Consider the following 23,340-nt stretch of genomic DNA (forward strand, 5'->3'; position numbering starts at 1 on the left):
GAAACAGAAATTACCACATTAACACTTTATTTTCTGATATTTATTATGCTAGTGATATATTTTTAAATGCTGCAGTGGGTGGTTGGTACAGAAAGCATTAAAACAAGGTTCCCATTTAAAGCCTAAAAGTGCGTGCCACAGTGTTCAAAAGAGGTCTACCATCTAGAATCAGCCAAGTGACCTAAAATGTTGTTTGTTCTGCTGGGAAACAAGCTGACAGAGACCAACAAAATGCCTGTCACACATTACCATTTCCCTAACACAGACATTCACTGTGCCCAGGAGGGATCTGGCATCTCACATGCAGTTTATTTATAATCATGAAAATCGTATCCAATTGTGGAATATTCCCGTGGTGGTGCAAACTGAGAAAACAATGCTAGTATAACGCAGTAAATATGAAAAATATTTTAAGCCAAGTTATAAAAGCAATATTGCTGATTAGTGTATATAAAAGTATTACATCGGTAACCAAATGTTATATATACAGCGCCACGGAATATGTTCGTGCTTTAGAAATGAATAATACGTGTATTCAATAACCCTATTTGGAGCTGAGCTTCCTCTGTAGCTTTGTTATCCATAAAGCCTCCCTGTGTATTAATCCTCTGCATTTAATGCTTTTGCCAGTCATCTATGTGGATGCAGATCAGGTGACTTCACAGTGCCATTCTGTGTCTACTTTAGCTGCATGCTAGATGCAGGTGTGTAACAAACTGCTAAAGCCAGATCAGCATGTTATCCAGGCAAGCTTTTGTTACAACCAGCATGGTGGCCCAGTGGATAATTCTCTTGCAGCGTCACAGTCCTCAGTTCAAATCTGCAACCAGAATTTTTCTGCATGGAGTCTGCATGTGCTCTCCATGCTTGCGTAGGCTTCTCTGGGCACTGCAGTTTCCTCCCAAAAACTTAGTGATAAGTAATTGGTCTCCTTACTATCTACCTCAATAACATCTGCCTGCGGTTGGTAATACGACACGGTTGTTGGTAGTATCAGTATTGATACTGGTCAATTGCTGTGATTGACCGCAAAGGATTTGCAGCCAAGTATTGAAAAGAGAAAGTTTAATTTATGATTTTTATTCTGCCCCTTTACTTTTGGTCCCTTAACGAGTGGAAGACACATATGCAAACTGTTGTAATTCCTACACCGTTCATCTGATTTAGATGTAAATATCCTAAAATTAAAGCTGACAGTTTGCAGTTAAAGCAAATCACCTTCGTTTCATTTAAAGTCCATTGTGGTTGTGTACAGAGCCAAAATTGTTAGAATTGTGTTGATGTCCCAATATTTATGGACCTGTCTGTATGTTTAAAGCGCTGGAGAGAGACTCCTTAACCGGTTCAGTACCGCAGTGCCGAAAATCTCATGCATCCGAGCAACGTTCACCTCCCATTCATTCGCCTATAACTTTATTGCTACTTATCACAATGAATTGATCTATATCTTGTTTTTTCCGCCACTAATTAGGCTTTCTTTGGGTGCTACATTTTGCTAAGAATTATTTTTTTCTAAATCCATTTTAACAGGAAGATTAAGAAAGAAATGAAAAAAATTCATTATTTCTCAGTTTTTGGCCATTATAGTTTGAAATTAATATAAGCTACCGTATTTAAAACTCATGTATTTTATTTGCCCATCTGTCCCGGTTATTACACCATTTAAACAATGTCCCTATCACAATTTATGGTGCCGATATTTTATTTAGAAATAAAGGTGCATTTTTTCAATTTGCATCCATCACTATTTATAAGCTTATAATTTTAAATAATATAATAACATATTCTCTTGACATGCATATTTAAAAAGTTCAGACCCTTAGGTAACTATTTATGTTGTCTTTGTTTTTTTTTAATTGTATTCCCCCAAAATGGTACAGGCAGTGCTTTGGTGAGCATATCCGAATCAAACCACTCATATGTGAACACTCTCATAGGGAATCATTGCACAAGTGCTTTAAGGCTGCTTACACACCAAGACGTTACAGGCGCACGTTAGTGCGCCTGTAACGCTCCCCCAATGCACAGCAATGTAACACAAGTGGGCTGTTCACACAGCCCACGTTGCGTTACATGTAACGCTGCACGTTCTCCGCAAAGTGCAGCATGCTACGGCGTTAGAGCGGCTATAGCCGCGTTAGACTGTTTGCACATGCGCAGTGGGGGGCGGAGAGGAGGCGGGGAGAGCCAGCTACAGTAGCCGCGCACATGGCTACTTAATATGCACTGCACTGGCGGCCGCTGATTGGCCGGCGGGACCACGTGATGCGGAGTGTCTCGCTCCGCATCACGTGGTCCCGCTGGCCAATCAGCGCCACTCTGGGAGACCTTATAGGAATCGAGCCGCCTAACGCGGCTCACTCTACCGTCCTCACTTGCAGCACCATACGTTGTGTTAGGTGCACGTTATGCGACCTTAACGTAGCACCTAACGCAACGTCTTGGTGTGCAAGTAGCCTTAGGGCGATTCTGAAAATCGCCAGCGCTTAAAGGGGCACTATAGCGAAAAAATGTCAAATAAATCTGCAAACAGACAAATAAGAAGTACATTTCTTCCAGAGTAAAATGAGCCATTAATTACTTTTCTCCTATGTTGCTGTCACTTACAGAAGGTCTTTGAAGTCTGACAGAAGCGACAGGTTTGGGACTAGTCCATCTCTTCATAGGGTATTCTCAGCAAGGCTTTTATTCTTTATAAAGATGTTCCCTAAAAATGATTTAAACAATGATGCTGGACAACTTCCCTGCTCACTACACAGTTTTTTGGCAGTTGGACAGAGCAACTGCCATTCACTAAGTGCTTTTGAAAATAAAAAAAAATCCCTGACAATCCCCCGTGAAGAGATGGACTATTCCAAAACCTGTCACTTGTCAGATTTCTACTACCTACTGTAAGTGACCGCAACATGGGAGAAAAGTAATTTATGGCTCATTTTACTCTGGAAAAAAACACACTTCTTATTTGTACAGTATATCTTTGCACATATTTAAAATTTTGCGCCATAGTGCCCCTTTAAAAAAAAAGCCAAAAGCACCCTTGGAGTGAACAAGACCTAAGTGAATGGCAGTTGCTCTGTCCAACTGCCAAAGAAGTGTATGGTGAGCAGGGAGGCTTGCCAGCGTCATTTTATAAATTTTTTCAGGGAATGTCTTTATAAAGAATAAAAGGCCATGCTGACAATCCCGCATGAAGAGATGGACCAACTCAAAACCTGTTGGTAATGTCAGATTTCTACTACCTACTGTAAGTGACAGCAACATAGGAGAAAAGTAATATATGGCTCATTTTACTCTGGAAGAAACATACTTCTTATTGGTATGTGTTTTAAATTAAGATTTTTGCGATAGTTCCTCTTTAAAGTGAATGGGAAGCGCATTTGTAAAAAAATGAAGCAAATACTTACCTAAGGAGAGGGAAGGCTCTGGGTCATATAGAGCACAGTTCCCCAACCCTGTCCTCAAGGCCCACCAACAGCACATGTTTTGCAGAAAACCACAAACATGCACAGGTGAGGTAATTAGCATCTCAGCAGAGCTTATAAACTGTCTCTCTGGATCTCCACAAAACATGCACTGTTGGTGGGCATTGAGGACAGGGTTGGGGAACACTGAGCCTTCAGTCTCCTCTCTCGGTGCCCTCTATCCTGTGCTGGCTCTCCCCCCCCCCCCCCCCCCGTTCCAAACCCCCACCAAAAGGGTATTTGGAGGTCTTCGCGAGCCGTGTCCTCCCGAAGACGTGCGGCTCCATACTGCACAGGTGTGAGCGTGCAAGAGAGCGTGCTTGCGCAGGCGCAGTACAGGGCCGCCCTTCTTCAGGAGCACTCGGGCTCCCTGAAGACTTCTGAAGCCTCCTTCGGCCGGGTAAAGCAGTATTTGACTAAATTAGTCAAATACTGCTACCGCTCCATAGGACCCAGAGCCTTCCCTCTCCTTGGGTAAGTATCTGTCATTTTTTTTAATGCGGTTCCCATTCACTTTAAGAGAAAATAAATAAAAAAATTGAAAAAAAGAGATTAGTGGGGTTTTTTTTTGCTGCTAGGAAAGGCATTCTTATGTTCTGGAAATTCTTATGTTCTGCATGTGTAGCACTTCATACTCAAATGTACCATGCAGGGATTGTTTTTTTATTGTTGGATTCAGGGATGTTGCTAGCCCCAAAGTTCAGTGGCACATGCCACGGATCTATTCTGGGGTTCCCCGTATGTCCCCCAAGCAAAGTCGGGTAGCCGGCGGCAGTACTCACTTCCGGATGCTTTGTACCATCCAGGGATTACTTTTTTATTGTTGGATTGGATTGTTGGTTTTATTATTTTTTTGTTGATTAGTCGTATATTTCTTTACTTGAAAAGTACTAACTCCCCCCCCCCAAATGTGGAAAAAGTGGGGAAACATTACTGGGTGTGCTACATAATCCGTGACCCTAGGAAACTGAGTGTAGAACTGGAATAAACTAAGGGATTTTTAAAAAATGGGGCACTCAATAGCAGGCAGTTAAAGAGGAGCTGTCAGCCATACTATCTCAGAGAAAAAAAACTCATATATAAGTAGATAAATACTTGCTCTACTTACATAACATATGTATTGCACTGTCCACGTTTTGATTTTAGTGATTTTCTATAGTAAGAAAATAAAAAGAATATCCTTCTTAGGATTCTTCATTTTATATGTGTCTATCTTTAAGCCAATCCTGATGTTCTTTCCTCCCTTACTCTCCTCTGCCTGATTGTGTATGCATTGCCCGCCCTACTCCCAAATCTTCAGGCACTCCTACCCAGCTCTGCAATAGAAATATTGGCCAATCAGAGAGGAACAGAGGTGTGGGAGGGGAAACAGGAGGGAAAGAGGCTTCAGCCAATCAGGCTGCATTAGTTAAATCTAAGGGGAAAGTAAAGAAGCAAAAAAAGACAACCCAGCATGCCTTGCAACTTCCTTTGTGCAGCAATGTACCAAATAAGAGTCAAGTAAACTAGGGAATGATCATTTATCAACAAGAAAAGTAAGAGTGAGTTTTAACTTTTGGATTGCCTGGTTAGCATCCTTATTACTTGTTTGATTTTTATTACTTATCCTTATTACTCATTTGATTTGAATTGATTTTTGATTTTATGCTCAACGGTTACACTTTAAAGGCTGTAACATAGTAGAAGGGTTATTAGAAAGCCGGTGTACATTATGGGAGTGGATGCCTAGAAAACCAGTATACACAGTATAGGAAATTTGGCACCACACAAATGCCACATGTAACCTCACTGAGGTTTTGCCAACCATTCCTCTTCCCCATATCCTACGAGGGCAACTTGGTTGTCTTTCACCGTGACAGATTATTACAAGTGCTGGACATAATCAATCAATATTTATCACTATGTAAAGATGGGCGAGTCTTGAGAAGAGCAGTATACAACTAACATTTGCTGTATGACTTTATGCAAACAGCAAGATAAAAACAAAACAAAAAAACAGCATGCAAGGGCTATTTCTGATGCTGACAAAGGTGGACTTTGCCCAAAATCCAGTCCTTCAAGAAGCTATTGCTGGAGAGAAAAAAGGCATCAAGTACAGTGCTCAACTTTTTCTTATGTTACCAATGTACTAAAATAGCTACCATATACAGTTACTTCATTCAAAATGAATCAACAACATGCCAAGACGATAGTCTTTCATCCAGATACTGAATACATAAAATGTGCTTTCAAAACGACATTAAAATAATAAAAACAATTAGTATGGAATGAAAAGAATCTTCCCCTCAACTCATCCTCTGTCATGGGCTAGGATGAATTACTTCCAAGGACAAGAATGGTGGACATGCATATCTGCAATCTCTACCAGATCTCCTAATGCCCAAAAATGGACATTCCTACTACTCAACTAAAAAAACTCTAAATATGGAAAAGTTCCTTGCAATAGAAATGGGTACATAACACAGCTTAATAATCTCTTAGTGTGATAAAATCACTAACAAAACAATTGTAGTGCGACATATCAACAGACATGTTGTAGACATGCTTAGAAACAGAAGAATTCAACATGGTAAACCTCTTTTCTAATATCGGCTATTCATTTTTCAGGGCTCAATATAGTGAGATATTTAACTGTTACTTTCACAGATTATAGTACTGAGAATGTGGACATAAGTTGCTCAGAAAATAGCTAAACTTATTGCAAGCAAATCGATTGTCCTATATGTATATGTGTTGAACTTATAAGCTTTTTTTGCATGAGTGGTTGACAGGAGAGCATCCACACCATCACCTGCTTCCTTTGCCCTGTGTGTGTTTGCAGGTGGCAAGTGATATAGGCACAGACAGAAGGTGGCCCTTGAAACGTTATACATGTGACAGCATGCAACCAGACATGGCATGCACCAGCTTTCTGCTATGCCTACTTGCATCTCCTGCATGGTTACAAATGTTGCTTAGCAACCAGATGGAGTGCATTATTCAGTAGATCAGTCACCCATGTAAACGTCATCCATAACAAAGAATTATACTGAAGTTTTCATGTTCACTTTTATGTACTGTTGATTCACTGATAAGTAATAGTTTAAAGTGTAACTGTCTGGCATAAAATCAATTCTTTACTTTTATCTGGTTAACAAGTAATATGGATGCTAACCAGGCAATCCAAAAGTTAAAAATCACCCTTACTTTTCTTGTTGATAAATGATCATTCCCCAGTTCACCTGACTTTTATTTAGTACATTGCTGCGCAAAGGAAATTGCAGGGCATGCTGGGTTATTTTTCTGCTCCTTTACTTTCCCCTCAGGCTTAAAGGGAACCAGAGATGCCAGAAAATTTTTTTTATACATACCTGGGGCTTCCTCCAGCCCCATACGCACAGATCGCTCCCGCGCCGCCGTCCTCCGCTTCCTGTATCCGCCGGTACCGGGTCCTGTACTTTCGGCCAGTCGGCGTCAGCACGTGGCCAATTGTCCGCATCACAGGGGCTCCCAGCATACCCTTATGCGTGCAGCTGCATACTGCGCAGCCGCACGCATAAGGATATGGAGGGATCCCCCTGATCATGCGGACAATTGTCCGAGTGCGCCGGAAGTGACGGGATCCGGTAGCGGCGGATCCAGGAAGCGGAGGATGGCGGCGTGGGAGCGATCCAGGCTTATGGGGCTGGGAGAAGCCCCAGGTATGTATGAAATCTTTTTTATTTTTCCATGTCCAACGTCTCTGGTTCCCTTTAACTAATGCAGCCTGATTGGCTAAAGCCGCTTTCCCCCCGTCACACCTCTGTTCCTCTCTTATTGGCCAATATTTATCATGCTGAGGCAATGCACTTTTCATTGCAGAGCTGGGTAGGAGTGCCCGAAGACTGGGAGGAGGGTGGAAAATGCATACTCAATCAGGCAGAGGTGAGTAAGGGAGGAAATGACATCATGATTGGCTTCAATATAGACACAGTTAAAATGGAGAATTCCCAAGAAGGATTTTCTCTATATTTACTATAGAAAAAAAAATCATTAAAATCAAAATGTGGACAGCGCAATTCATAGGTTATGCAAGTAGAGCAAGTATTTATCTACTTATATATGTGGGTTTTTTCTGAGATGGTATGGATGACAGCGCCTTTTTAAAAATCAATGGATCATCTCCACACTTATACTCTACCTGATATACTGTAAATTATTTCCTGATTTATATTATATTAAGCTGACATCCTGAAGTTCAGTAGTTTGATATACAGTAATATCACAATACACAGTGATCTTTGGTTGAGGCATGAAATACTTCAACGAAGTAATGTACATAATAAGTAGTTTAGTATTGTAATGACAAATGAAACTGCCCACATGTGGCATACTTTTGAAAAAGTCACACGCTAAGTTAGGCGTGACATTAAATAACGTTATTACTAGCAATATCGGTAAATAACAATTTAAGCACACCGTTAAAGAAAAATGATAAAAACAGTAAATAATTTTAATTGATAGTATTACATTATCAGTAAATTTATATTATAGGATTATGTACATTTTTATGCTAATATATGCAGCTTGAAGATGGACCAATTAATTAAAACCTGGTTGGGACTTGATTAGCCAGCTCAGTGGAAACCGAGCCTAGGGCTTGAGCCCACTGACACAGTTGTGTTTGCTTTTCAGTTACACATCAATGTTACGGATGCTGAAAAGCAGGCAGAAGCGGACACACCTGTGTTAGTGGGCTCAGGCCCAAGTAACAGACAAGTACTGCTAATCAAAAGCACTTGATTAAACTAGCATTAGCAGATGTGATCATCTCTATAAAAGCAGAAATGTTGGCACCCAGCAAGCCTGGAGCATACAGGTATGTGCTAACACAACACCAAGGCCCACAGCTTAAATTCATGCAGTTCCAGGATTACACAGAGACTGTGAAGACTCCTGTCTGGAGCCAAATGTTCAATTCTAAGGCTTCACAAAAGGAAATCAAAAAAGAGCCTGGAAACAGTATAAATTCACCTCGCAACTATCTACAAGTTAGCAGCCCTGAGCTCTAGTTGTGATGGGAGTTGTACATTAATAGCACACAAAGTACAGGGGTTTAATATTATGCGGAAAAGAACAAGGTCCATTGCTACATATAAATTGCCATAATATTTTATACCTTTAGTGGATAATACAAAGGGAATTGTGCTGCTTCCTAAGGCCTCGTTCACATCTGCTGCGCTGAAAAACGTGTTAAAGCGCATGGTAAAAAACGCATGCGCTTGTGCGCGCTTTAGTCCGCGTTTCTGTGCGTTGCGCTGCGCTTCTTTAAAGCACGTTTTGCTTACTGTAGCAGCAGCAGTTGTCAATAAAACTTTGTTTTTGTATGTAAATGTATTTTTTTCTCCAATTAGGGGTAAAAAACGCATGCGCTTCTATGCGCTTGTACGCGCTTCTATGCGCTAAAAAAGTGGACCCATTCACTTGCATTGCTGTGCGCTTTCCAGCTCAACGCACAGAAATGCCTGCAACACTACGTTTCTGTAACGCTGCTCAGCGCAGCGCATAGATGTGAACCAGCTACATTTAGTTACATGGAAAAATCAATACCTTGCTGATCGCACAGGGCAGTGCGCTGTGGAAAGCGCACAGAAACGGCCCTGATGTGAACGAGGCCTAATAGGGCCCCTTTTAAAGTGATAAATATAATTTATGACCTTTAAAGTAATTACATGAATATTATCTTATGCTTGTAGGAAATCACAATGTTAAAGTGCTACAAACCTTGAAGCCTACATTTTTTCAGGAGCTCTTCAGGAAGACAGAAATTAACGGTTGCTCTCATTTCATCAGGGCTGAAGACATAAAAGCTATCATAAATTGTTAGCCTGAATAACAGTGGGCAGCCAATACAGGCCTGCATCTTTCTAAGGGCTTTATTTATGAACTTCAAGAGGTTACAATTATTAAATGTTCAATAACATCAGGTTTAGGATTATTTACATGTTCACCCACAAAAATAACTTTTCCATGAGAGAATACATTTGTATTTATCAAATTAACCTTAAAAGCTTCACATCTGCTGAAACTACACAGTACTCCTAGTTGGACCATACATCGCTGTAGCCCTTACATCGAGATTTAATTTTTCTTTTTTAAAACTGCATGCCAGTGCCAGCTATGTTTGAATTGTGTTTATCAATTGTCTTGGTCAAATCTGCATGCACTAAAGTCCACATTAAAGGTCCTTTTCCACTAGAAAAAACGTTTGTATTTTTTACCTATTTTGATGTGCGTTTTGTGTGCGTTTGCGTTTCCATTTTTCTGATTGGCAAGTGTTGTCTTGATTTTTTTAAATTAGATACTAGTGGTTACAGCAAAACAAAACACAAAAACATTTCTATGCTTATGGGGCTGAAAGAAGCCCCAGGTATGTATGAAATCTTTTTTCTTTTTCCATGTCCAACGTCTCTGGTTCCCTTTAACTAATGCAGCCTGATTGGCTGAAGCCACTCCCCCCCCCCCCCCCCCCGTCACACCTCTGTTCCTCTCTTATTGGCCAATATTTATCATGCTGAGGCAATACACTTTTCATTGCAGAGCTGGGTAGGAGTGCCTGAAGACTGGGAGGAGGGTGGAAAATGCATACTCAATCAGGCAGAGGAGAGTAAGGGAGGAAATGACATCATGATTGGCTTCAATATAGACACAGTTAAAATGGAGAATACTTTACTTTACATTGAAACGCAAAACGCATCATAATTGCACAGACATGCATTTGCGTTTTTTTAAAAATCGGAATGCAGCAGTGGAAAAGGCCACTCAAGATTCTTATTTTTAACAGACTGCACTTAATCAGCAAACGCATGCGTTTTGGGCAAAAACGCAGCTAGCGGAAACTTTGGTCAGTAGGGATTGTTACGGAGAAATACATTTGAAATGATTGAGAAATAGGCTAAATATTATGCATGGGAAACTGGTACGGGTCATGGGGAGTCTAGGACCTGGACTTTTTTCCACCTTGCCGCTGCCTGGGACTGTTGTCTGTGCAGATACAGGCCTAGTGGAGTCCACCGCTGCTACCCAGGAGGTCAGGGCTCCACTGAGGTCAGAAGACACTGCGCTGATTGGAAAACCTTTGGCCCCGCTGGATGCCGGCTCCATCCCTCCATCAGCTGCTGCTGCTCGACCGCAGCAGGGACACTTTTGGCTCAGCCCCTCCAGGATGCCAGTATCTAATTGACAGTAATGCTGCCTCGGCCGGGTGTTTCTGGGACAGTCAGATTATCTTGACCAGCCCAGCTGAATGTTTTCCAGGAGTCGGGGCCCACCACAGAAATGAACACTACTGCACCTTGTGATCTGGAACACCTTGGCCAACACTGCCAGATGTCAAATCGGGATCCTCAGCAGCATCAGCCATCACCGCAGGTTTCTTTCATGAAGAACTGGGTTATCGCTGCTGAACCTTCGCCTCCCTCTGTCCCCCTCCCCTCAGGTCTCCTTTGGAATGACAGATGATTGCCAAGTGTGACTGGTGGCGCTGTAGTATGACAGCCTCGGCTTTTGGCTTACGGACATTATGCCCCCATCCTTCCAGAACCTGTATGAGCCAAAACCAATTCCGCGTACAAACCCCCATTTGTACTTGGCAAAATACAGGGAGTGCAGAATTATTAGGCAAGTTGTATTTTTGAGGAATAATTTTATTATTGAACAACAACCATGTTCTCAATGAACCCAAAAAACTCAATATCATCAAAGCTTAATATTTTTGAAAGTAGTTTTTAGTTTGTTTTTAGTTTTAGCCATTTTAGGGGGATATTGATGTGTGCAGGTGACTATTACTGTGCATAATTATTAGGCAACTTAACAAAAAACAAATATATACCCATTTCAATTATTTATTTTTACTAGTGAAACCAATCCAACATCTCAACATTCACAAATATACATTCTGACATTCAAAAACAAAACAAAAAACAAATCAGTGACCAATATAGCCACCTTTCTTTGCAAAGACACTCAAAAGCCTGCCATCCATGGATTCTGTTAGTGTTTTGATCTGTTCACCATCAACATTGCATGCAGCAGCAACCACAGCCTCCCAGACACTGTTCAGAGAGGTGTACTGTTTTCCCTCCTTGTAAATCTCACATTTTATGATGGACCACAGGTTCTCAATGGGGTTCAGATCAGGTGAACAGGGAGGCCATGTCATTAGTTTTTCTTCTTTTATACCCTTTCTTGCCAGCCACGCTGTGGAGTACTTGGGCGCGTGTGATGGAGCATTGTCCTGCATGAAAAATCATGTTTTTCTTGAAGGATGCAGACTTCTTCCTGTACCACTGCTTGAAGAAGGTGTCTTCCAGAAACTGGCAGTAGGACTGGGAGTTGAGCTTGACTCCATCCTCAACCCGAAAAGGCCCCACAAGCTCATCTTTGATGATACCAGCCCAAACCAGTACTCCACCTCCACCTTGCTGGCGTCTGAGTCGGACTGGAGCTCTCTGCCCTTTACCAATCCAGCCACGGGCCCAGCAAGACTCACTCATTTCATCAGTCCATAAAACCTTAGAACAACCAGTCTTGACGTTTCAGCTTGTGTGTCTTGTTCAGTGGTGGTCATCTTTCAGCCTTTCTTACCTTGGCCATGTCTCTGAGTATTGTACACCTTGTGCTTTTGGGCGCTCCAGTGATGTTGCAGCTCTGAAATATGGCCAAACTGGTGGCAAGTGGCATCTTGGCAGCTGCACGCTTGACTTTTCTCAGTTCATGGGCAGTTATTTTGCGCCTTGGCTGTTCCGCACGCTTCTTGCGACCCTGTTGACTATTTTGAATGAAACGCTTGATTGTTCGATGATCAAGCTTCAGAAGCTTTGCAATTTTAAGAGTGCTGCATCCCTTTGCAAGATATCTCACTATTTTTGACTTTTCTGAGCCTGTCAAGTCCTTCTTTTGACCCATTTCACCAAAGGAAAGGAAGTTGCCTAATAATTATGCACACCTGATATAGGGTGTTGATGTCATTAGACCACACCCCTTCTCATTACAGAGATGCACATCACCTAATATGCTTAAAGCGGACCCAAACCAAACAATTTTTTAATTCAAAATATTTAGTTGCACCACTCTGACACATACAAATATAAATAAACACTCCTTCAAGCTTATGAGCATTTCAGTGCATGCTTTTCACCCTCCTCTTTGCATAACTAGTGTTATTCAGGTGGCAGCCATTAGCAATTCCTCCTTTGCTGGACACCATCTACTCCACCAGTTTGCCGGGTTTTTGCCGGCAATATGAAAGGAAGGGAGGGGTTTCTCCAATAAATGTAAAATATTTTATATTTGTCATCATGCAGCTGAAAAAAGGCTGCTATTTATTATTATAATTTAGAAAATAGATTTTATTTCTGAAATGTTGTATTTTTAGTTTGGGTCCACTTTAATTGGTAGTAGGCTTTCAAGCCTATACAGCTTGGAGTAAGACAACATGCATAAAGAGGATGATGTGGTCAAAATACTCATTTGCCTAATAATTCTGCACTCCCTGTAAATTATGATGATACAGAATGATGCTAATTATTATGACATGTATCTATTGAAAAATGGACTAATCAAATATTGCAGTGATTGGTCCATTTTCAAGCTGGACAGATTTGCAGTAACATTTTCATCATGCTGCATCATCCACAAAACCACATATAGATGTCCGTGACAGGAGGAAGTAGTTTTGTAATAAAAATGTCTTGATATCCATGGCATATGGATGTGAAAAAAAACAGGAACACCTAAGACATCTGCAGCAGTCCAAGGGTTTTGATCACTGGAATGAAGTATGCTCAGGTAAACTGAAGACTTTATTAAAGTATACATAATTAAAGGATGCTAATAAAATGAACCACAGAGGAACTAGAAACATTTTTGGGAAAATACAAATGAAGACATTTTGCACAATGTTCCCCGATTCCCGGATCACATCCCAGCCAGGGCACTATCTGCAAGAAGTGTGTATGCCCCAACTCCACGTGTCTACGTGTGTTTCATTCAGGCACTCCGGTTTCCTCCCACATCCCAAAAACATACAGATAAGTTAATTGGCTTCCCCCAAAATTGTCCCTAGACTACGATACGTACATAGACCTATGACTATGGTAGGGATTAGATTGTGAGCCCCTCTGAGGGACAGTCAAGTGACAAGACTATATATACTCTGTACATCGCTGCGGAATGTATGACGGTGCTATATAAATACTAAATAATAATAATAATAATAGAGGCAGCCCACAAGTCCATATTATATGGGCATTTCATTTTAATACCAAAGTGAACAGAAAACCGCAAGAATATGAACAATAAATGCTGAATTATGCAGGTTGATTGAAAATGAATAAAACAGTTCCTGTTGCTCTTTCAGAAAGGTAGGCATATGTGGGCATATATGGGACATATGTTAATGGAGAACGTTCACAAATATCAGCACATGTCAGAATCTGCAATGTATGGATGGATGGGTGTAGTCTGCAGCGTGATCACATGTTGGCAGATGCAAGAACACAATGCCAAAAGTGCTTTGTACAGCATACTTGCTGTAACATTTCACGTTTCATTACTGCTGTTCCAAACCTTAAAGGGGTTCTTCCGCGAATGAGGAAAAAAATAAAAAGTGGTTTATGCATAAACTATTAAACATCCTTCTAAAATAGTGTAAAAAGGTTTTATCAATACAACATGTAATGTAACGTGGGATGGAAGGTGGGATGGAAGGTGGGATGGAAGGTCTCACTTATCAAGAAAGGTTAGATAAACTGGGTTTATTTAGTCTAGAGAAAAGACGCCTTAGAGGGGATCTAATTAACATGTACAGTGGTGTGAAAAACTATTTGCCCCCTTCCTGATTTCTTATTCTTTTGCATGTTTGTCATACATAAATGTTTCTGCTCATCAAAAACCGTTAACCATTAGTCAAAATTAACATAATTGAACACAAAATGCAGTTTTAAATGATGGTTTTTATTATTTAGTGAGAAAAAAAATCCAAATCTACATGGCCCTGTGTGAAATAGAAATTGCCCCCCTTGTTAAAAAATAACTTAACTGTGGTTTATCACACCTGAGTTCAATTTCTGTAGTCACCCCCAGGCCTGATTACTGACACACCTGTTTCAATCAAGAAATCACTTAAATAGGAGCTATCTGACACAGAGAAGTAGACCAAAAGCACCTCCAAAGCTAGACATCATGCCAAGATCCAAAGAAATTCAGGAACAAATGAGAACAAAAGTACTGTAATTGAGATCTATCAGTCTGGTAAAGGTTATAAAGCGATTTCTAAAGCTTTGGGACTCCAGCGAACCACAGTGAGAGCCATTATCCACAAATGGCAAAAACATGGAACAGTGATGAACCTTCCCAGGAGTGGCCGGCTGACCAATATTACCCCAAGAGCGCAGAGAAAACTCATCCGAGAGGCCACAAAAGACCCCAAGACAACATCTAAAGAACTGCAGGCCTCACTTGCCTCAATTAAGGTCAGTGTTCACGACTCCACAATAAGAAAGAGACTGTGCAAAAACGGCCTGCATGGCAGATAACCAAGGTGCAAACCACTTTTAAGCAAAAAGAACATGAAGGCTCGTCTCAATTTTGCTAAAAAACATCTCAATGATTGCCAAGACTTTTGGGAAAATACCTTATGGACCGACGAGACAAAAAGTTGAAGTTTTTGGAAGGTGCGTGTCTCGTTACATCTGGCGTAGAAGTAACAGCATTTCAGCAAAAGAACATCATACCAACAGTAAAATATGGTGGTGGTAGTGTGATGGTCTGGGGTTGTTTTGCTGCTTCAGGACCTGGAAGGCTTGCTGTGATAGATGAAACCATGAATTCTACGGTCTACCAAAAAATCGCAAAAATCAATCTGACATGTCTGATTCATGATTCGATTCAATTTGAATCAAATTGAATCGAATCATGAATCGGACATGTCAGATTGAATCAAATCAATGAATCAAATCAAATTGAATAGAATCTGTCAAAGAATCATATGGTGTAGATGGGACTGATTCATTCTCCCAGCAGCTTATGACTTTTTTCACAAACAAGTCTCTGCACGGCTTCTGGTTGCCTAGCAACAATGTAAACACATATTCAGCAGCTCAGCGGAGCTCAGCCGTTAGGACTATAACGGTGATTCCTGCTAGAAATGGGTTATACCACTGAAAACTACATAGACAGGAGTTCTGGTTGTGAAAAGTAGAAAAAAAACACCCCTAACAAATGGATTAGCCTCCCAGTCTATCAGCCGTCACTGATTACATTACATAGCAAGGAAATGAGCAGCGCTACCTAAAAACAGACTAGTGCCTACCTGCAAAAGAGTGCAAGCCCCACTTGTGGGGTCGAATACACACCGAGCATACACATGACCTGTCTACCACTGGAGGATGTTGGTTTCCTGTAACAGCTTGCAAGCAACCTATTAAGTACTCGTCCCTCCCACTGCGAAGAAGTCAATCCTCCATGGGAGGGGCCTAATACTAACTAAATCCTAACCTATGTATATGCATAGCCTGGGTGCGCTACCAAGTAAAAGTGAAAAATCGAAAATGGCGCAAAAGGTGGATCAGCGCAACACCAGGCCGCCTCCGAATGGCCTCCAATCAGAGATGCGCTGCGCTGAGCTACTTGGTAGCGCACCCAGGCTATGCATATACATAGGTTAGGATTTAGTTAGTATTAGGCCCCTCCCATGGAGGATTGACTTCTTCGCAGTGGGAGGGACGAGTACTTAATAGGTTGCATGCAAGCTGTTACAGGAAACCAACATCCTCCAGTGGTAGACAGGTCATGTGTATGCTCGGTGTGTATTCGACCCCACAAGTGGGGCTTGCACTCTTTTGCAGGTAGGCACTAGTCTGTTTTTAAGTAGCGCTGCTCATCTCCTTGCTATGTACTAATTTAATTCGTTTTTGGTCAGCTGCTCCCACTTGAACAGCTATGCTTCTGATGTATATGCAGAGCTTCTGTTTGGGTTCAAGGTGCGTTTGTAGTTCCTGGGGGGGCTCAGCGCACCTCTGATTGGAGGCCATTCGGAGGCGGCCTGGTGTTGCGCTGATCCACCTTTTGCGCCATTTTTGATTACATTACATGTTGTATTGATGAAACCATTTAAAAAAAAACTTTTTACACTATTTTAGAAGGATGTTTAATAGTTTATGCATAAACCACTTTTTATTTCTTTCCTCATTCATGGAAGAACCCCTTTAAAGAAAAATTAAACCACATCTCTGCTGTACTCTCCCAGGAACATAGTCATCTGCTATGATGACACATACAGTCACTCAACATAGAGGTATACAAGGGATTTAACTGTAGGTTCAGACACACTGATCTAGGCAGTTAAACACCAGTGCAGCAAGCCCTGGAGAAAGACAGGGACAGTGTCATTACTTTTCAATTATGCCATTTCAGTCTTGGCAAGACACTTACTTTGCCCCAATGTTAGGGTTTCAGAACTCTTAAATGCTTATACAGTATGGTACCTTCCAGATACAGATCGGAAGGGAAGAGCCATGGCGAACTGAACTGACACGCCGGTTTTAAAGGCTGCGTGCATCAAGCGGTACAGCCGCATGCAGCTCCAAAACAGCAGCCCGCTATCCACTCAGTGTCGGGACACCTGCAAAAGCCACTTAAAGCACTCAGAAGTCAGGTATAATTTGGTGAAGACTGAGCATCTGAGTAAGAGCCAGACAGGAGCGGCAAGTATGGACCCACCACAGTGAACACGGCAAGAGGGTTAGGACTATCGCACGTGAGTGTATAAACAGCATGCTGGCCAGTGAAGATTATTGTATGCCTGGGAGAGCTCTCTTATGAGAAGTTCACCAACGGACTTGGTTTAGAAGAAATAGGCAATAGAGCAGCCCGGTTGGTTGACAGCTATAATAAAGGAATTAGTGGGCCTGATGCAAGCAATGCTGGAAACTATGTGTACTGTGTGCAATATGGGCACTAGTTGTGTTTGGATGTAATATTGTTGCAAGTTATTTGAAATACACCGCAATATAAATCACACTGGTCTCATGTACTCTATTATATGTATGTTCATATGCTAGGCACACATTTTCTAGATGAATTTAAAGATACAAATGAATCTCTGTAATAAGTGACTAGAAATTTGGTTCCTAGCATTTGGGCCTTACGTTATCCCAAACTATCCCTACTTTAGTTTCTCATTTTCAAACTGGCATTGACCTCAATTCACTAAGATCATGCTGGAGATAATAAGGCAAGAGAAAAAACTTACCTCCACTAGTAAGAGAGTTATCTTATCTCTTCATTCCTTACGTTACCTCTTCTGTAGTTAATTTACCTCCTCTGTAGTTATTTTCACACGCATTTAATGAACAGCCTGTCTTTAACTCTGGAGTTATTTTAAGGATTAAAGAGTTAACTTAAAGACAGAAGAGTTAACGTTAGGTTTGCCTGAGGTAAAATGTTTCCTGAATACTACATGCCTCATCACCATGGTAACAACTCTAGAAGAGTTATTAAAGACAGGAGATAAGCTTAGTGAATTGAGGCCATTATCCCAACAAAGGGAAGTGGATAACAAATTCACCAGAAATACAATCAAATTACCAAATTATATAAGTAAAGTTGATACCTTACAAAATAATTTGACATGGTTCTATAAAGTTGACATTTCAACAAATGGATAGGGGGGGCATTTTCTGGCAGTGGTTGCACCTACCAATTGTTGGTTTACGGGGACAATTAGTACCCTGTAGAATGGTGCAATGAGCCACCCTAGGTTTTCAGATAACACCAGTAAGTTGATGTCCACATTCAGTAACTTTCTCCAAATTGAGCACAGTCATCATTCAACACAGCATCACAATGTAACAGTTAATACTTCCTGATGCACAAAGACTTCTTTAGACTCTCTAGCAATTTCCATTTGTTACAATATTAATCTAAATTTCTCATGCTTCATGAATTCATTTGCTGTTTTATAGCCTCACAGTAGTACCACTGTGTTATACTTTGTACTATATTAAATAACACTCTGGTTTCCTAAAAACATCACTGCTTTATAATATTTTGGAGTATTCTTTGATTTCCAAAACCGTACATTTCCTGCATAGTAGAATTATATCAAGAAATATAGTTCAAATATTGTATAATTCTGCAAGTTACTGGCCACGAGAGTCATTTGTCTTTATATACTTAAACTCCCTATTGTGAAAGTCTATCATTGAAACAACTGTGCAAAAGACTTGCACTATTTTATAGCAAAGGTTTGGTGCCAGTTGTTATGCAAACTCCAACTGAGCAGTGCTGACTGGAAGCTGCATAGGGTCCCGATGAAGATTGCATGAAACAACAATACAAGAAATGCTAAAGGTGTCTAGTGTTAGCCAACTACTGTATATTCCTGCGTATAAGACTACTTTTTAACCCCTGAAAATCTTCTGAAAAGTTGGGGGTCGTCTTATACGCCGGGTGTCATTGATGCGGGGTGATACGCCCTATCCTGTTACCGCCTCTCAGATCTCCCTGCTGAGGGAGCGCAATCTATTCTTCCATACCGCTCTGATAAACAGGTAGACAAGGAGAGCTGACCAGTCTACTTAAGGAGAGTTGACCAATGCAACAAGTCAATTGACGATATACTGGGTAACACATACAGTACAGCACCAGTATCTGTTCATACACAGCACCAGTACATGATTTTTTTATTTTTATTTTAATTTGGTGTGCGTTGGAATAGGGGTAGTCTTATACGGCGAGGATATCTCAAACTCTATATTTTAACTGGAAAAGTTGGGGGGTCGTCTTATACGCCCAGTCGTCTTATACGCCGGAATATACGGTATGTTTTTGAGCAACATAGAAAGTCTATGAAGCCTTTCCCAACCCCTGACCACACCTGAGCAAGTGTTTATCATCCCTAATTAACCAAAGCTTATAGATACTCGGCACAAATCACACACGGGACACCAATGGTACATTATTCAGACCGCTGTTCATTTAAAATTGTATAAAACTCCATATTAACTTAAAAAAAATAATTCTATAAAAAATTACTTAGTTGGCAACTTATCCAGTTGTTTTTAGTGTGCACTGTCAGCTTGAGGAGAAATGTGATAAGAATTAAAGAAAATATTTATGTTTCCATCTTTACAACTTCTCTGTGAAGTCAAAAGTGACATTACTTCTGTACCTTTCTTTTTTAATCCAGCTCAGTGTTCATTTTCCCTCCCTACTGCCACAGCTTACTGTCACTCCCACAGCAAACATCACCTAGACGCTAAGAAAGCTTTCTATGCTGATATACACTTGTAAGGGCTGGTTCAGATGGGTGCCTTCATCTAATGCTTTTCTGGTAGTGGTGTTCAGGAAATGCATTGCTTTTTGACCCCCAAAGTGGGACGTGGAAGAGCCACGGTTAGCCAATTCTGGACACTACATGTAGCCTTCTGGATGAAATGAGACAATGGGATAGAGTGCAGCATTTGTGAAAACCATGGTAAACAATCATGCCAGCAGCTGCCCATTTACTTGAATGGACAGTGCTTAAAATGACGAGCGCCATGGCCGTCGTTTACCGCCATGTAGACATCCGTGTGATTGGCCCTTGCTGTAGTTAAAATTAAAAAAACTTCAACAATTCTGCTGATACTGCACAATTCCTGCAGTTAGGCACAGACAACCAGACCAGAAAAGAGAAAGAAAAAAAAAAAAGGGATTTGCATATACTGTATTTTTGGGGCACTATTTCATTGGCAAGTTTTATTTTTTGGGAATGTTACAACCTGCTTTAAAGGCAAATTCTGCAGCCAGTCATGGGCTTTTGAGTAAGGAACTACTCTAATTCAAAATCAAAATGAGGCTTGATTGCCTCAGGTGTGGCCATGGGAGTCGTGGGGTTACTTACCTTGAAGTCCGTTGGCTTCTACGCATCTCAGTTCACTTGCATGCAACCTATGGCACGAGTTGCACTACTCACTATTGCACTTCCTCCTTTCCGGCTTGAAGGAGGAGGTGTGGTAGCGAGTCATGGACCGCGTCCTATAGGTTGCGTGCACGTGAACCGAGACGCATAGAAGCCAACGGACTTCTGGGTAAGTAACCCCACGTCTTCTGTGGCCACACCTGATGCAATCATACTCGAAAGCCCATCCGTCTGCAGACAATGTGATGGAGGACATGCATGTACTCTAACATTTTATGCTGGAAAGCTACAACTATTAAATGGCGACAGACTCCACTGTTAAGCTGCCATCTCTATAAGTTTGCAGCTCTGAAGGGACAAACAGCCTATGAGAATAAATTGCAGACTACTTTGTATCCTGTCAGAGTGAAGTTTCTTGGCAATATTGAAAAATGTTATCACTTGAGGACCGTAGGCTTACATCCCTCTAGGGCCCAGGCTATTTTTCACAAATTAGGCCACTGCAGCTTTAAGGTCTCGCTGCAGGGCCGTACAACTCAGCACACAAGTGATCTCCACCCCCCCCCCCCCCCACACCCCTCTACCCACCACTAGAGCTTTCTGTTGGTGGGCTCTTGTCCTTGCCGACATGTTTGTTTATTTTTATACAAATTTTTTTTTTTTAAATATTGCAATTTTTTTTTTAATCTCTCCTACCTGTCCCTCCCGCCGCCAGCCAATCATAGCGATCGGCTGTCATAGGCTGTCAACAACGGATCGCTCCTGACACTCTCAGGGGGACAGCCGTGTCACCCGTAGATCACAGCGCTGTACACAGTAAATAGACGCCGGTTTCGCCAACAGTCTCCTAGCTGCGATCGCAGCTGGGAGACTGATGGAGTGGAGCTCTGTCATTCAAGCGGAAATGTGCACGCAATCTTTTGCAAAACCCCGCCCCAGGAGATTCTATAAATCACTTTAAAACAAAATTAAAGTAGATCCTTCCATTTTTTTTTACCTCTTTATGAACAAAGAAAGCAACATTTGGCTGCAGTTCCCCTTCTACAATAATGGAAAGAGCTCTATAAATGTAAGATATAATTCCATATTTTAAAAAGGGAAAATACAAATGCTAACATAATTACAAAATGACAAATGTGTATTCATTACCACAAAATGTTTCTTTTTAAATTAACCCCTGACCTCCCACACTTCCCTAAAGTTACCATTTTTTTTTTTATTAAAAAAATTACAAATAAAAAAAAATACAAAAATAGTTACTTTAGGGACTGAACTTTTTTTATTATGTATACAAAAACGGTTTACTACAATTACTTTATTAATTATGGGCTTGTAATTAGGGATAGACGCAAAATTGAAAAAATGCACCTTTATTTCCAAATAAAATATTGGCGCCATTCATTGTACTAGGGAAAAATTTTAAACGTTGCAATAACCGAGACAAATGGGCAAATAAAATGTGTGGGTTTTAATTATGGTAGCATGTTTTGAAGCTATAATGGCCGAAAACTGAGAAATAATTTTCATTTTTTTTTTCTCATTTCCATTAAAACTGAGTTAGAATAAAATAATTCTTAGCAAAAAGTAACCCTCAAAGAAAGCCTAATTAGTGGCGGAAAAATAAGATATAGATTATTTCGTTGTGATAAGTAGTAATAAAGTTATAGGTGAATGAATGCAAGGAGCGCCGACGGGTGAAAATTGCTATGGTTTTTTAAGAGGAAAAACGCTTTGAGGTGAAGAGGTTAATTACCACAAAAGAATACTGATTATACAAGACAAACAATATTTTTGTAAACTTAGTCTTGCATGTTCCAAATGACATATGCAGCTTTACAACTTTCCTGCTAGGGTTCCTGTCATTCATTTTAGAACACCACACAACAACTAAGCTTCATAGACCTTGGGGACCTACAGGACAGCAATATGCAGAATCTAAACAGCCATTGCTTTATAGAACAAGTGTGGAGGGAATCGTTTCAAGTTCGCACAGGAAGCATAAAAAGATTGCTTTGTGATGCAATATGGCAATTTTGAAATCCAGCCAAGAAATGTGTATATATAGCTTGGTCTCAGTTTCATCATCCATCACAGCAAGTAACAAGGGCAAATAATGACAATGACACCTAAGTCCAGAAAACACCAGCTGTCAAGCCTATGTAGGTTTTATAATTAGTTAACTATTTCTACAGTTCATGAAACGAATCGGGCTGTGGTCGCTAAAATGATGCTTGCTTGTTTATATCTGAAGGAGATGAGCCGATAACAAAACGCTAACTTTCATGAAATATAGGAAGAAGAGGAAAGAATATCCAGAAAATTAGTCTCCGTACAAAAATGAGCAATGTATGGAAATTGCAAAGACTGCACTCTTACCTGTGCAAACAAATAAGACATGACAAAGTCATCTAAAATTGGGCTCTCAGATCCCCTTGCAAATCCATAGCGGAAAGCTCTGCTGCTTCCATTACTGTACCATTGAGGGAAATAATACCTGTAAAAATCAAGGTTTCTTATTAGTTCACAGCCATTGAATATTCCACATTTAAGTTGTTTTGTTGCATATCGTACAACACGAAAAATAACCAAATTCTTTCAAAATTGTAGCAAATCCGGTAAATGATAGGCATCTACCTTGATTTTCACCATTTACTTGGATTACCACACTGCACAAGTAGATGTCAAGCCAAATTTCAACAGAGGTCTGAAACAAAAACTGAAAGAATCACTGCCACTGTTAGCTTTCTGCTACCCGATGACGTGACAAGCTGTATGGCTATGAGTAGTACACCTCCCTTATTGGGATCAATTCTTTAAAGTATTTTCAAGCCTAAGCTGCGGTACAAAATCACATCCTTGCCTAAGGAGGGGGTAAGTGCCTGGACCCTAATGAGGCTTCTTGAGCTGTCCTCTGCCCTCCCCCAATTGCAGACCCTCCATATCGTGCACTCCAAA

General features: G+C 40.8%; 1 protein-coding gene and 2 long non-coding RNA genes across 4 annotated transcripts in view; 2 read left to right on the forward strand and 1 right to left on the reverse strand.

Moving 5' to 3' along the window:
* JAK2 (Janus kinase 2) overlaps positions 1–23,340 on the reverse strand; it is a 349,977-nt gene that overhangs the window by 194,724 nt on the left and 131,913 nt on the right. Inside the window, exon 4 of one of the 2 annotated variants that reach the window (XM_068235595.1) lies at positions 22,762–22,879. In XM_068235595.1, the coding sequence (XP_068091696.1) occupies positions 22,762–22,879 (118 nt within the window). Of the gene's footprint in view, positions 1–2,607; positions 2,744–22,761; positions 22,880–23,340 lie in introns of those variants that run through there. The other variant, XM_068235603.1, reaches the window with a different exon arrangement.
* LOC137518204 (uncharacterized) overlaps positions 1–23,340 on the forward strand; it is a 148,900-nt gene that overhangs the window by 31,632 nt on the left and 93,928 nt on the right. The gene's annotated exons all lie outside the window — the stretch shown is intronic.
* Positions 3,093–9,331, forward strand: LOC137518209 (uncharacterized). Its single transcript, XR_011020757.1, has 2 exons — positions 3,093–3,244; positions 9,176–9,331. It is a non-coding gene; the product is annotated as an uncharacterized lncRNA (long non-coding RNA).

This window comes from Hyperolius riggenbachi, chromosome 1 (genome assembly GCF_040937935.1).
Source record: "Hyperolius riggenbachi isolate aHypRig1 chromosome 1, aHypRig1.pri, whole genome shotgun sequence".
Lineage (NCBI taxonomy): Eukaryota > Metazoa > Chordata > Amphibia > Anura > Hyperoliidae > Hyperolius > Hyperolius riggenbachi.